Genomic DNA, 15305 nt, shown 5'->3' with positions numbered 1-15305 from the left:
CGCGCGGCCGGCACTGCGGCGCGTTTCACGCGCAGGGACGCGCAGTTGAATCGGAGCGCTCGTAGTACGCACACGACGTCACTCGCGACGCGATGACGTTCGGACGTTTCGCACGAGCCGGCGAGGTAACGTGCGTGAGAGAGCGGGTGTTTCAGTGAGCGGAGCGACGCTTCAAAACGGGCTGCGACAGAAAATCGCGTTCAGTAGCGGGACGCGCTCCGTGTCGGGTGGGTGGGTGGAATTCCCTTTCTCGTCGTTCATTCGCGCTCGAGTGCACGCGGGACACGTTGGGGACAATCATCGAGTGAATGAACGGACACGCGTACCGCGACGATACGCGATGTACTCGTCCCTTCGCACCGCCGGGAAGAGCGACGACGAATGATTGATCTGCGTGCACGGTAGCAACAACCGCGGTTTTCAACATGTCCATGAAGGTGAGTGCCGACGAGAGCGGAAAATACGCGAGGATACGCCTCGCGTGCCCCCCGTGTCATCGCGATTTTTAGGAAGCGAAATTCTCTCTCCCTCTCTCTCTCTCTCTTGAGACGGTCGCTTCTCCGTTTTTCGTTTGTTAACTGAGCCGTATTCAGCGGCACTTCCAAGCACGTCGCGTATTTTCCACGCGGACTGTACCTTTTTTGCAGTGTTTTTATTATGTCGAGCGAATCACTTTTTTCGAGAGAAAGAGAGAAGACATCGTTTATCAGTTGTTTATTCCCAATCGCGATATCGATGAAATTTTTCGCACGATCGGACGATAGCGAGAAGCCTCGGATTATTGTGCGATCGTAATTTTCTGACCGCACGCTTCGTAATCGTCGCCATTTAGTTATTGCGCTCCTATCCCCGTTCAGTCTCTGATTGGCCGGCTGGAACTTTCCGGAAGAAAGAAACGATCGCTCATCTCGATCGCTTGTCTCTCGTCGCGTATTTATTTTACCGCGATTGAGAAATCTCACGTTGATTGACGTACTAGACGCGAGTTCGTCTGGCGATCGCAGCGCTCACATATGTTTCTTTGTCATTTGATTCGTTATCGAACTGTATACTATTTTTTTGCTTTAATACATATTTACTTCAGCAATGATCAAACCAGATTAAATTTTATTTTAATATATTATCTACCCAGTAAGCAAGATATAGTAGCAGATTTGGTCAGAATACCGCGGCGGATCCATAGTCAATCGTGTCCGCATCGAACTCGTGTTTTGTCAACAGAGCTTGCGGATGCAATTTTACAGCAGATTGGCTGTAGAAACCGAGCAGTATCTGCAATATATTCCGTTTAAATACATTCAAATTCTGACGAAACGGCAGATCCTGCTTGATTTCTACCATCTCAAGCTGTTGTCACACTCTGTGTTAACAGATCCTATTGTATTTCTATTAGCAAGCTGTCGACAAAATTTACAGCAGATAAATCTGCTTCTGCAGGCTTGGCTATCTGAGTAGCTGATCATCTATTTAGGAGGTCGATTGCGTGTCTCAAGACGTAGTAAGAATTACAGTGAACGAATTTATTAGAATATTTATAATTTCATTGCTCAACATCCAGGCTGCGTTCCAATATTTTTCACTGCTATAGTGCTGAAAATCTATACGCAACATGAACTATAGATTTTCAGCGCTGGCAGTGAACATTTGGAACATAGCCTTAGTAAATTTGCTCACTTTTGCAATTCTCGCTACGTTTTAAGGTGCACAATAGAGCTATTAATCTTCGGCAATTTGGAGGTTTCGACGCTTCGAGGGAAATTCGAACTTTCGAATTTTGGTAAAGCGGAGCTCCGAGGAGCACAATTTTACGAATGTTGTAGACTAATGTATATTTTATTTGGGAATAGATGAACTTTTGTAAGTGAATGGATATAGACTAATGTCCACGTATATTTTATTCGGGAAATAAATGAACTTTTATAAGTGAATGGATGTACCAGACATTACATAGTTTAAAGATCTTACAATTCCGATGTTTTGTAGCTTCGAAGCTTCAACATTCTCGAAATTCAAATCATGAACACCAAAGCTTCAAATCTTCGGAGGCCCGAAATTCGAACATCAAAGCCTTCGGGAGAGAACACTCTAGCCCTAATATATACAACCAACCCCCAGAAAGTGATGTTTTACAAATACACCTAAGGGTCTCTGAAACCAGTTATTAGATTTAAGATCTACCCGACTTACCAGACGCGATTCGCGTGTCGAAGGAGGAAGAAAGAAAGAGACGACATCGAGCTGCGCGACGGGAGTCTCGTCTTTTGATTAGCGCGTTGTTCGCGATGAATGGGCGCGCACCTGCGAGTGCGATCAGAAACAAAAGACGAAGACGTCCGTCTGCGCGACTAGGCGCCACTTAATCGCTTCCCCGACTTCCTCCGCGGGTGTATTCCTTGCGGCAGGAGAATACCGGCCGACGAGACACTGTGGACGTCGTGAAATCCCACAATAAGGTTTTTCCGCGCCATCGAGCGTACCGATCCAACGGTAAGCGCGTTCTGCAATTTTACGTCTGCGATCCGTGACGCGCGTCCGGAATCGGTAAATCGGCGAATAACGGCCGGGTTTGCGCGCCCGTCAGTCCGAGTAGAAATCTATCACCGGCCTCGACCTGAGCCAAAAGTAGCTCGCTAGTAGCAGGCTTGATTAAATTTTCCAACTCGTTACTGAGTGATTATTCATTAAAATGAATAAAATTGCTGTTTTGTGATCTTACCGTTACGTATAAAATATGATACAATAGATGACGCTGTTTTTAAATATATATCGGAGTATTTCGTAGCGAGAATTTCCGCTGAAACGTGAATAACTAAGGCGCAAAAATCGCTCGAGATATATAACTTGTTGCGCGATTCCAGTTTTTCGATAAGCCACGGGCGATGTTTTATTTCTCTCTCTCTCTCTCTCCCGCTTTATGAAAGGTATTTGTGTCACTCACACTGAAGTCATTTCACAAACATCGAAAACGAAGGTCAAAGTCGCTTGGATCGTTGTCGCAAAGCCGTATGGATGTGCGGGAGAAGCGTTGAAAAATGTCCGCGTCGAGTTCACCGTTAGATCGTAAAATAAAGATCGGAAAAGAACAGAAGTCGGCCTTTATCCAAAGAAATATCGGCGCCGTGGTCGATGACAGCGGCGAAGATACCTTCGGGATTATGGAGGCGCTAAAAATATTTCGGTCGAGTTTCGGGTGGCCGCGTCGTTTCGGCGAGTTACCTGTATATTTACGAGTACAGTGATATTACATTAATTATATCGAGGCAGCGGCTCGTACTTCCGCGTTGAATCATTCGGTATGATGACGTTTTCGATCGTTTCGTCGTTGTTTTGACGGTACGATATCCGTACCGTCACCGGACTGGTTGCGAAAATAAAATTTGCCGAATGACGATCGAAGAGAATCGAGGCGCGAAAGTAATCTAAAAGTCGTTAAATTTTCCTTTGAAGTTATTTCATATTTTCGATATTTAAATAGTTATATTTAAATATAAAAGCGAACTATGCGGCATGATAATTACTTTTTAAATATTTTTTTTTTTAATTTCAATTCTATAAGTCAACTTTGCAAGGCTTGGTATAAAAATAATGATGAAAAATTTAATACAATGTTAACAAAAAATTTCACTATAAAGGTAATTACATTCCACGATAATTGTGAAAATAAGTCTTATTTATATTTAACATGTTTTAGCACAATGCATCGCAATACGTCGTTATAATTATAAATATTTTACTCGAAAATTTATATTATTTTCATTAAAAATATATTTTAATATGAAATAACAATATTGAAAGCTTACTTCTTTGACATAAATTGTATAAATACACAATAATTTCTTAATGTAGATATGTTTATTCTATGGCACACACTAAACGTCATATTTTTTTTGCTAATAATGATTTCTGCGGTCTTATAAATATTATAATGCATATATTATAAATAAAACTGTTAATTTTGATAATATAGGACGCGTATGAAGCACGTGACGTGAACGTGGAAAGTCGTAAAAAAATTCAGTGAACGCGTTAATTTAAATGAATTATATATAATCTGTATAAATAAAATAAATGATTATAATTTAGAGGATCGAAATTATTTGTCATCGAGTCAAATTAACTGACGGAAATTGAATTCGTTGCTACTTTGACATGTAGTAATCAACTAAAGATACACATTTTTTCAAACGTTTTTATCGAATTATTTAATTAAAAATGGAGATACACGCTCGAATAGACTTTCTCTTATAAATATACGAAGAAGTGTTTTGCGCAATACTGATCTGCAAAGTTCTTTGCGAGTTTCTTTTCTGTTTTTCTTCTGTAATATGCAAAATCAAAAAAAAGAACTATTCGTCTCGTTGGTTGAGTGTTAAATTTTTCCACTTTTGAGATTGCTTTCTCTGATAGAGTTTAAGACCCTTTCACGATTTTATATTCGTCCTAAGTTTAATGGAGAGCATCTTCTCGGAATGCACGTACGCGACTTCTTATCGCTCGCTGTTTCTCTCAACCACCGGCACTTTGCGCAATCAACGAAGTAAAAAAGCTCATTAGTATCTAATCGGTAATCTCCTTTTTACAGAAGGAGTCGCCTTGGGACGTGGAGCTGCACCTGGCGGCAGCACGTGGGGATGCCAAACGTCTCCGCGTTTTGCTGGATTCCGGACGCGTCCATGTCGACTGCAAGGATAAGGTGGATATCTCATATTATCGCTCCTTTATTTCCTGCGATAAAATCCAGGAAGCCAACCGCGTCATTAACCGCCAACCGGAAAATATATCTTAAAGCCTTTATTGCATTATAAAAAGGTAAACGGAGATAGAATAGATTCGATTATATAAATTCTCCTCCTCCTCGTTAGGATGATAATATTAAAAAAACCTACCGTTTTGACCGGAAGTGAAATGATGTCTGATTTTGCCTGAACGGCCGAGAAAGACGCGCACGATGTCACTACCGCAGACCGGCTTTTCCGCGATTGAAATTAGTCTAACGACGGATTGGCAATTTTACGACAGTAGCGTGATTTACGGCCGGCGGTTTTCTTTCCCTTCTGACGGTCGGTCTCATTATGCAAACGACGAGGCGATACACGAGCAGCGCGAGTAACGTTGCTCTTCTCCACGTCTCGAAAGTGGTTTATTAGATCACACGCGCGGACACACTAATCGTGCCACTTCGACGATGGAAGCCGCGTTTTACCGACATATTTTCGCGAGCTCATCCATATGGAATCGTGCCGCGGCCGGGCCGAATCGAGCCCGTCGCGATTCCGCCCGATTGTCACTCAGAGTAATCGCCGATCCGTCCATCCTTCAAGGTGAACTCGTAAAAAGGTCGTAAAAGTCTATAAAATATGAATTTTGCAAAAAATATAAATTTCGCGTATAATAATAGCATAACATGCATTTTGATTTTATATATATTATATGAAATATAGATTACAAAAATGTATATGTACATATTAGGGATCATGTTTATTCAATATAATCGCATGCAATAATAATTATATACATAAAAGAAATTAATCAAGAAATTCAAGACTTATATTCTCATATATAAGCAAGAATATATAATTCTGTATAAAAATAAAATTTATGTACATGAAAAAATTCTGTATAGTTCCACTAGAAAGTATCATATTCTTGTTATTTAAACATAATTTTTATAAATTGAAAGGAGCAAAATATTGGATAGAAAGAACAATATCTTTGCACTGACTCAATTTTTAGTTCGAAAATATCGTTCTTTATTTTAATGGAATTATATAAAATTTCTTCACGTATAAGAGCAAGTTTTATCTATATATAAGATTATAAATTCTCATTTATACATAAGAATATGAATCTTGAATTGATACTAATTTTTTTCCTACGTATTCTCCAAATAATGTCTGAAAGGAAAAGAAAAAACAAAACATCAAGTTTCAACAGCGATAACGTCCAAAGACGCTCGTTTTTACGCACGAATTAGCATGACGCTCGCACAACGTAACGTATTATCGTGTGTATATTAATTAATCCACGTGTTAGAGCACAGGCAGACGTAGAATTATCTTAATGATTTGCCAGGAGTCGATTAGAAAATACGGCATACATTCGACGATGGGTAACATTCGCCGGGAGGAAAGAGTTTCGAGCGGCTAATCGAATCATCGGAGCGAAGTTTCATAACGAGGCCGCTCAGCTGACTTTTCTTCTTTTTCAGGATGGCACGACACCCTTGATACTGGCTGCAGCCGCTGGCCACATTGACGCCGTGACCGAGTTACTACATCAAGGAGCAGACCCTAACGCCAAAAGGCTGGTGAGTGATTCTGATCCTTTCCACGTACGAACAATGTCTCCGTGGCATGAATGAACGACGAGACTCTGAATGAGGCGACGGAGATGCATGCGTGTCCGTCGTTTCATTCAACAGTAGCCAAGAGTTACAGAAGCAGTTCCCACGAAATTCGCATCTTTAAAAAAGAGAGAAGAAAAAGATGCTTCTAGTTTTGGAATAGTAAAATTTTGGAGTGTAAAAGTTCGATTTCGCTTGATTTTGTAAAAAGCTCAAGTTGCAAGACGAGAATGCATATTGATTTTATTGTGATTTATTGGATCGAAATAGTGCATGTGAAAGATTCTGGTGACGATACCTCGTGGTTTTTCCACTTGTTGCTGTCAAGCTGTCGATAATAATTGTGTAGACTAGTGTTATCAGTCTTCAAAGTCGAACGCACGATTTTTTTCTAAGATCATAGGTACGATACACATTCGTTGACGAGATAAGCGATATTTCGAGAACTCCTCATTGCTCTTCGTACCATATTTATATACTATTGTTCCCGATGATCGTTTGCGAAAACAGTACGCAGTACCGTACATTTGCGTAGGAGTGCTCGCTCTGATCGGTGACAAGCGTCGTGTGTAATCGTGAGTGATAATACGCAGTGATCATACCTGTAAAGCGTAACGTTCACCAACGACAATTATGACGCTCCCGATGATGTGTTTAGATGTCGTTTTACGACCTTTATCTTCGACACCAAGCATCGAGAAAAAGAAGCAGGACGGCGTTTAAACGTGCGTCTTCGGAATTGCGCAGTATTTCATCGCGTAGACGCGTACATTGATAGCTTCGATAAAACCGGTATCTAATAGGTAAATTGCCGTCTCGGGCCCGCCCGCTGATTGCTATTTAATTGCCATTGCGAGAGAGGTCTTCGTTATTTCGATCAGGAGATCAAACACGGATAATGTCAACAATTAAATGTCACAAGAGTATAGATTCCTCGATCGATTCGATGTCGATTTTTTTCCCCGAAAAACGCTCGATCGCGCGCAGAACATCTTGGTTTCAACGGGACAATATTTAATATAAGATAAAATAAATTTTTTCCATTGAAAACGACGTATTATTTCATCTAAATAATACTGTTTTTTTTTTTCGTCAAACAACATAGTTTACTCTAGGGAGACATTTTCATTCAAACAAAATTATATTTGATATTAAATTATATTGTTTATATTAACCCAAGTCAAACAAACACGTATACTAAATCCAAGGAGATCTTTTTCTTTGTGTACACACCCTTCGCAGCTAAAAGATAATCGCTGACTGAACGTCCGTTAAAATTCGCCTCCAGCTGAATTCAAATGAGAAATAACGCCTCGCGCTATTTGCACTTGTAAAGAACTCCGTTTGGAAAGTATGAATTCATTTGCGATTGTAATTCGAAAACTGCCGGCGCGTCGGCACTCTTGCAGTGGACAGATTCGTATCCCGAATTCATCGATGAATCCACCCGTTTCTCGAGTGTTTTCCACGTGTTACGATATACACCGCGCTCGTGTCATAAGCACTTCACGTAACTAGCACTCCGACAGTTCGAGCGACCTTCCTTTTTAAGGATCTCTTTTTTTAGACGCTCGCTCTCGTAGCGAGTGTGGCGCGCGTCTTGGAAATAGAATTTATAAAACTTCCCGGAGCATCCTCCGATCCGTCGTGTTTTTTTCTTCTCTCCGTCTCTTTGTCGGACTTTTACGTCCGTGATGAGAGAGAGAGAGAGAGAGTCTCGACGAGACGTAAAAAGCTCGTCGCACAGCACGTTGCTCGAAGCACCAGGAAGCTGTCGGATATCCTTTTTTTAAATGCCACGTGAGGATTTATCGTCGCGCCTCGTCCTTCTATCACCATCTTTCTCTCTACCTCAGTGCCTCGTGCCATTCTGAATTACGGCATTGTATGCAAATTGATGACATGCTCACACCGGCGTACAACGAACCAGCGTCGCGCTTACACCGTATATTTTAGGGAGTATAAAAGTCCGTATTTACAAATCAGTAATTCAAGCCGTTGCTTATATTCACCATAGCTGTGCGTTCCACTTTTACGTCGCTCGCCGATTCGCCGAGTAACCGCTCGGATTTTGATGTTTCCGATCTCGGCCCTCATAGAGATAAATTTATAATATTCATACTAATTTATTAGATAATAATAGTAACAATAATAACAACGGGATTAATAAGGAATTAAAGTTAAAATTAATAAATAATAATAATAAATTAAGATATATGCGTCTGTCGGGTCGTACGCGAAAAAAAAGACTAGCCGCAGCGGCCAAATTAGTTATAACGTACGTACACCCAAAACTTCAGCAGCGTAAGCAATTTTAATTGCTACAGCAGCAAACGTACCGTTGTAAATGTCATTTTGTCAGTAATATATTTGCTACAGCGACAAAAGAATCTGTTATTGCAGCAATTAAAATTACGCTTTTAAGCTTACGCTGCTGAGGTTTCAGATGTTCACTAATTCGGTTACTACTGAATTTTTTTTTTTTCGTATGAAAATCAGAAATACGAGCGCGCCGATTCGCGAAACGTGTTCCGAGTGTTATTAATCGCATGATTACGGGCGTGTGATGATTATCGTTGGAAACCGGGGAAAAATATGTCGCGAATGAATATGTAGCGAACGCGCTTAAAAATAGAAATGTGTAACGTTCGGCGATCGAGAAGTGCGCGACCGTGCACGACACGTTGTTCTCGAGATCGAGTATAAACGACGACGACGACGCCCAGGCGGCGGCCGCGGTGTCGTCGTGTTCGCCTAGCAGTGAATTACGCAAATGTTAAAATCCGTTAAACGCGTCCGTCGTCTTACGCAATCAGCGGGGATCATTTTCATCGGCGGACTGGAAAACTACGCGATATTTCTCTAAATTAGCGCCACGCAAACGCGGCACCGTTACTCACAGCGCATATAATTGTATCTCATTTCGGTTCTCATATTAATTTATCGGCGTGTGCGGAAAATATTAATTTATCGGCGTTTGCTGCTGTAGTAATTTGTCGATAAATCCTTCAACGTCCGCCCGTAATTGGCGAGGAATGATCATTCGTGAATTCGATTTATTAAATATTCATCGGGCGACGACGCCGATGATTTTTAGGCCCCTTTTAAATCTGCGGTAAAGTAAGAATGAAGATAACAAAATACATTTAATTTTAATTACACACGGAAAAAACAACGGAAACAATGAAAAAACCAAACGTGTATTGGTTGAGAGAAATTGAAAGAATTTCAGGTTATAAGAACTAAATTTGTTGTTTGATAAAACAAACAGTATTATTTAGAAAAAGTAATATTTAGTTTTCAATAAAAACAAATTATTTTATTATATATTGGATATTGTTCCACTAAAATACAAAGATAGAGTAGGCATAAACTATCTTTGAGAAAGTTCAAAGTGGTATGAAAATTTCGACTCGGGGAAATCTGCCACTCTCGTGCGCGAAAATTGAACGGCCCGCGTCGCAATTTCAACACGCGATTGACTCACGCTGATTCCAATGAGAGAAACGGCAACGCACTTATCGTTCGCCGTTTTATGTAGTATAAATATCGCGGGGCTATAAAAGAAACGAGAAATATTTCAAGGTTACATGAGCGAAACACGTAAGTTTGCCGCTACCGGTAAAACGCCCGCGTGCGTGCAAGTTGGCGTGTTTCTAATGCACCTTTTAATAGCGGCATCTGCAAAACATGCAACGTGTGCGCAACGACGGTAACGTGGAAGTTCAGGAATTACTGCTGACAAACGTCCATGTCCCGTCCGAACGTTATCCGCGTTACCGCGGCTGTCGGGGATACGCGGGTGGCCGACAAAACGCTCACGGAACATTAGACGGAAAGAGGGGAATGGAAAGGAGAAATTAACGTTTTTCATGTAGACGGAAGATTTACCGCGAGTGAACATTCAGGAGAAGAAAATTAGAGAGTTTGTCGTCGATGCGTCTTGTAAAATTCACGTTTAAAAAATAAAGATTGGGTTTCGCAGAAAGTTACGCACAGCGTATTACCAGTTTTATTAATACACGGAAACAGGACTGGTTGAATTGATGTGACCAGGACATAACACACTTCCGGTGGAAGGAAACAGAATTTTGAACTTTCAAGAACCGAATTTGGTTTGTAATCTTTTCCAAGTCTAGAGTATAATAATGTATATTAACTTTGGGCCTTCACCGAATTTCATCTGTTGATAAAGTAATGGTTACGTCGATATAGTATTATCAATCCATCCTAAATGAAGCTATATCCTCCGTCCTGACCTGTGAAATAATGCCTTTCTAGCTGAAGATCAATATATGCAATCGCATATATAAAGCAAAGTCGTCGACGGATTTATATAAAGTTATTTGTGAGAAAAACGTAAGTATATTCTATTTCCAAAGATTTTGTCTGATGTTCTACGACGACTTTGTCATAAACGAGCGAGAAATAAATATTTTTTAAATAAAACAATTTTGATATTTTCTCATTTTTCTATCTTAAACGCCCAATGTACATAATTTATTGAGAAAATCGTACTTCTCGGCCAATTTTATGCAACCAAAAAAAAATTTCATCAGGAACGTCCTTATAAGATGATCTTAAAAATTACATTTTACTCCAATGAAATCCACATGTGAGCCCTTAAAAGGTTAAGAACGAGAAATTCTTCCACCAAAAACGCACTTATTAGTTATGTCACGTCACATTAATTCGACCAGTCTATTTCCTCCGTGCAGATACTAATGAATTTAATGAACTTACATGCTTGTGTAATTTTTGCTCTGTCTTTTTTCGTTCGGCATTGATCGATTCGAGACGATTCGGAGAAGCGAGCTCCTCTCTCTGTTCCGCAGACGATGTCGTCTAAAAATTCTATCCGCTATCTTATTGATCGTCTAAACGTGGACAACGACGCGGCGCGCGAGGGTGAATGACACCTGTCGGGTCATCCGGCAGTCCCTGATAAATCGCGGATCTTAGGTAGACGAGCGTCGTAATATTCCAGCCGGCGGACGCGGGCTAATCGGGGCGATCTCGCAAGGGACGCATTTAAAATTAAGTTCGTACGTAATGCCGAATTCGCGCGAGCGCGCCCACGAGGGTATCGCGCGTCATTTACCGCTGATTATCTTTCGGCCGTTTCCTGGCGAATTAATTGAAGTCCGTCCGGCGCCGCCGCCGCTGGCGCAACGCGAAAATAAACTGACCTTTCGTTCGCTCCACTCGATACCGAATGTTCGATCGGCGGAATCTGCATCCGTAAACTGCGCGGAGCAAACGGTACCGCTATGCACGCGCAAAATTACGCCACTCCACGGCCGGTTCAGCGGACGTCTCCAGGTTACACACACACACACACACACACACACTGAAAGAAAAATATAATAAATTATTTTCGGCGACGACAATATCCTTTTTTATTTCAACCTGCAAATACTATATACTTTTCTCTCAGCGTTCAGCATAGACTGGCAGCATTCATGCATCATGAGCAAGTCTCACCGGCGAATATTGCGGGAATGAACGAGAAGAGCACGTCTTCTCTGTGAATAAGCCTACCGATTTTTCTTCTACTATTCTCTCCTCGGCGACGGCGGTGGTTAAACCGACAGGTTGATCGTCACTATAGAATTTCTGCGGTTTGGTAATGGATAGGTATTATGTCCCCGCACTCGCCACGCTCCACGGCACACATAACTTNGAACGGTTGATTTCCAGCGGGGGGGGGGGGAGATAAAATTCATTCTCATCTCGCGCGCGCGAGGCAGCGCGAGCTCCCCTGGGAAAAAGAGAGGAAAGCGTCGAAAATGTGGAAAAGTGTATTTCTGCGAGTGAATTGTGAATTCGTCGTACGTTTTCTCACCGAAAATTACGCGGTCACGGGAAACAAACGAGAAGAAGACGCTTTTGTCAAGCGACGCTCAATGGAATCACAAAGACCTGTCGCATAAATCGAAATAGAGATCGCACCGTCAGAAATTAAGATAAGAAAAAAAAAACAAGTGTCTTGTCAATCCAGAGCGCCTCGGAAGAGTAGAATGGACGATGGATTAAACTACGATGGATTAAACTACTGGCCGCTCCTTCGACGGGAGCTTTTACGTCAGTGAAAGTGGATTCTACTAGTATCCGACTCGGTGGTGGATTATCTATTATAGGCGTGCACCGAGAAGCCTCGTACACGGAGAGGTCACGCGCTGTAAATTACATAATTCCAAAAACTCATATTGATACTGCAAAGAGAGATATTGCAGATTGCAGAAGGTAAACAACCCGCAAGAAATATAGGCCGATAACGATTCAATAACGATTCGGTGGCGGATGTCGGTGTAAAATGCGAATGAGCAACGGGCTTTCTCATAGAATCGCATTTGTACGTACCGAATATATCAATGCTCCGATCAAGAAAGTTTTAAAGAACATCTTTACACCTTCAATCAAATTTAGAGGCCTAAGAAGATACGGAAACTTGTAGAAAAATTTGAAAAAATTGTAGAAAAATTTTCACACATCTCGGTTAGATTTCCCTCGGTTAGATATGATTGAGAAAAATATGAAAAAATGAAAGTAGCGCACATTCCTCGCGTCCACATTTATATTACACTTACGTAAGATCAATATATACAAGAAATATAAAAATAATAGCGTATGATTGCATCAGTATTTATATAAGACAACGTTTTGGGGGTCGCCTCTACGTTATCGACGCTTATCAAGTCGACTTTGGCATCCCCTTAAAGATCCACGAGAGAAATTAACAAGCTTGGTGTCGCCAAAGTAGGTTTAATCTATGGGTCTAGCTTTAGTCTGTAGTAGTCGAGTAGGTCATCTAAATAGGCGCAAACTATCCCCGAGAGCGTCAAAGTGACGTGAAAATTTCGACCCGGGCGCACTTTGCGAGGACGTCCAACAAGGAGAATTCTTCCTCGCGCGGGAAAGAGAGCGACTCGATTTTCATTTTTAGATTACTTCCGAGAAACGCGCGTCGCGCTTCGTTGCTTCTAACTCGAGAGCAATTCGTGAATTTGGCAATAATGCCTTCTCATTTCGGTATAGTATAGTATAGTTCGCTCCTTTACTCCCAATTTACTCACGACGGTTTAACTCCGACAATGTTGGCGCGGGATGAGCGCGAGCGCGCGCCCGAGGCGATCGAAATCGCCGACAGGCCAAACAAAATTTATCTTCCGTTACGTGAAAGCGTAACGCCGGATTCTAATTGTGGTTTAGTGCCGCCCGGTTCTCGAAATAAGTTCAACATCGCAAACACACACTCGCCGATCGCTCCGTGCGATCGACGAAAGTTTCACGAATTTATGCCGCGCGCACTCGTGCGCACCTCACATGGCGGATAGTCACGCTTTAATGCGAGAGATGTATTATCTTAAATCAGGTGAAGGCCGCGTGCATGTGTACGTACGTCGCATCGTAAAACTATGTTCGGCAAACTAACTCCGCACAGTAGAATCGATTGTGGTGGCTGTCGAGAGTAGAGAGTAGCTCAGCCGTTTCGCGACGGATCTGCTCTCGAGACGATCCTCTCATTCGGTAACAGTCGGCTGAAAATCGACAACGAAAAAATTCTTGGTCGATACGCAACGATGTAACGGGATCTTGATAAGAGAAACGCCCGTAACAAACGCGACGCGTGAACATTACAGCATTGCGCGCCGTTCCCCGGAGAGAGAGAGACTCGGTTTGACATTTGCTCGAAATATCGAGACTGCTTTGCAACCGGTTTCACCACTAAAGTTTACCGTTAAACACAACTTCCCGTGTTATAGGCGGATATAAGCGTCGCGTTTGAGCAGAAAGAAAGTTGAGCGTTATTTTCGAATAATACCATATAAAAAGAAACTCGTATCGTACCGTTCGATCTATGCGGAAATTGACGTTTCTCTTTCTCGCACCGGTCAATAAAAACGCGACGCTGCTTAATGTTCCTTAACGACGCAACTGCAATTTTAACGCGTGTGTATCGTGCACACGAGAGAGAATGTCTGGAAGAAGAATAAAAAGATGTGAGAATCCAGAGGGTATTTGAAATGCTCGAGGCGAGCACGCGCGTCGTTTCGTATGTTGTTGCACACGGTTACTCCTAAATAAACACCAACTGACAGTAACATCACATCAATGTATACATTTCCACTCAACGATGATGTTACATATACACAAAAAAGTGCTAGATTCGAGTGAATATATCAAGCTAATTATTCCAATACACCTTAGGAAATTTTTAGCGCTAGATTAACTAAATTGTTACATGAATGTACCTTATCACGCATTTTCGGTGACGTCAATGTTGACTTTCGTTCGCAGACGGGGACGACGGCTTTGTTCTTCGCCGCTCAGGGTGGCTACATGGACATCGCGAGTCTGCTTTTGGAGCACGGCGCGATCGTCGACTCGTGCAGCATAGTAAGTGAGAAAAGAGTGTCGCGCGCGAGAACGTGTTCGCGTTGTAACGAGATCCTCGCTCTTGCGGCGCGCTAACGTATTCCGCGTGGATTTCAGGACGGCGGCACGCCGCTCTTCGTCGCATGCCAGTACGGTCATTTAGACGTCGTGGAGGGTTTAATAGAGAGAGGCGCCAGTCCGAACGCACACATGAAAGTAAGGAAGTACGATTTATCTCGGCACATATGGGACGTGGATTTTTCAGCTGAGAGAGGAACGCCGACAGTCGTTACTCGTCTGCGAGTTTGCAATCGTCTGTAATATCATCGATATTAGACATCCTTACGGCCAGTTTTCACATTGCAGTTTCGTCACGTCCGTCAACGTGTTTGTTCGGATGAAAGATAAGGTCGGATCTGCAATAGATGTGGTTGTAGCTTTTAGCCTTTCGCCCCAAGTTGTAACGCACTAAATTGTAATTTCTAGCAAAAAGCATTTTCAGCGCTGTCAGACGACAAAATTCCTAAGATTCAAACGTTATTACGATTTTTAGCAGTGCGGGAAACGCCTTTTGTCAGAAGTT

General features: G+C 42.0%; 1 protein-coding gene across 1 annotated transcript in view; it reads left to right on the top strand.

Moving 5' to 3' along the window:
• Positions 1-49: 49 nt before the first annotated feature.
• LOC106743501 (ankyrin-3) overlaps positions 50-15305 on the top strand; it is a 28120-nt gene continuing 12864 nt past the window's right edge. Inside the window, exons 1-5 of the mRNA XM_014617403.1 lie at positions 50-437; positions 4583-4693; positions 6209-6307; positions 14645-14743; positions 14840-14938. Of these exons, the coding sequence (XP_014472889.1) occupies positions 426-437; positions 4583-4693; positions 6209-6307; positions 14645-14743; positions 14840-14938 (420 nt within the window). The 5' untranslated portion in view covers positions 50-425. The remainder of the gene's footprint in view (positions 438-4582; positions 4694-6208; positions 6308-14644; positions 14744-14839; positions 14939-15305) is intronic.

The sequence above is a fragment of the Dinoponera quadriceps genome, unplaced genomic scaffold (assembly GCF_001313825.1).
Source record: "Dinoponera quadriceps isolate SergipeBrazil2010 unplaced genomic scaffold, ASM131382v1 scaffold1069, whole genome shotgun sequence".
In the NCBI taxonomy this organism is placed as follows: Eukaryota; Metazoa; Arthropoda; class Insecta; order Hymenoptera; family Formicidae; genus Dinoponera; species Dinoponera quadriceps.
Note: the sequence above shows the minus strand (reverse complement) of the source record. Positions and strands in the feature narration are given on the sequence as shown.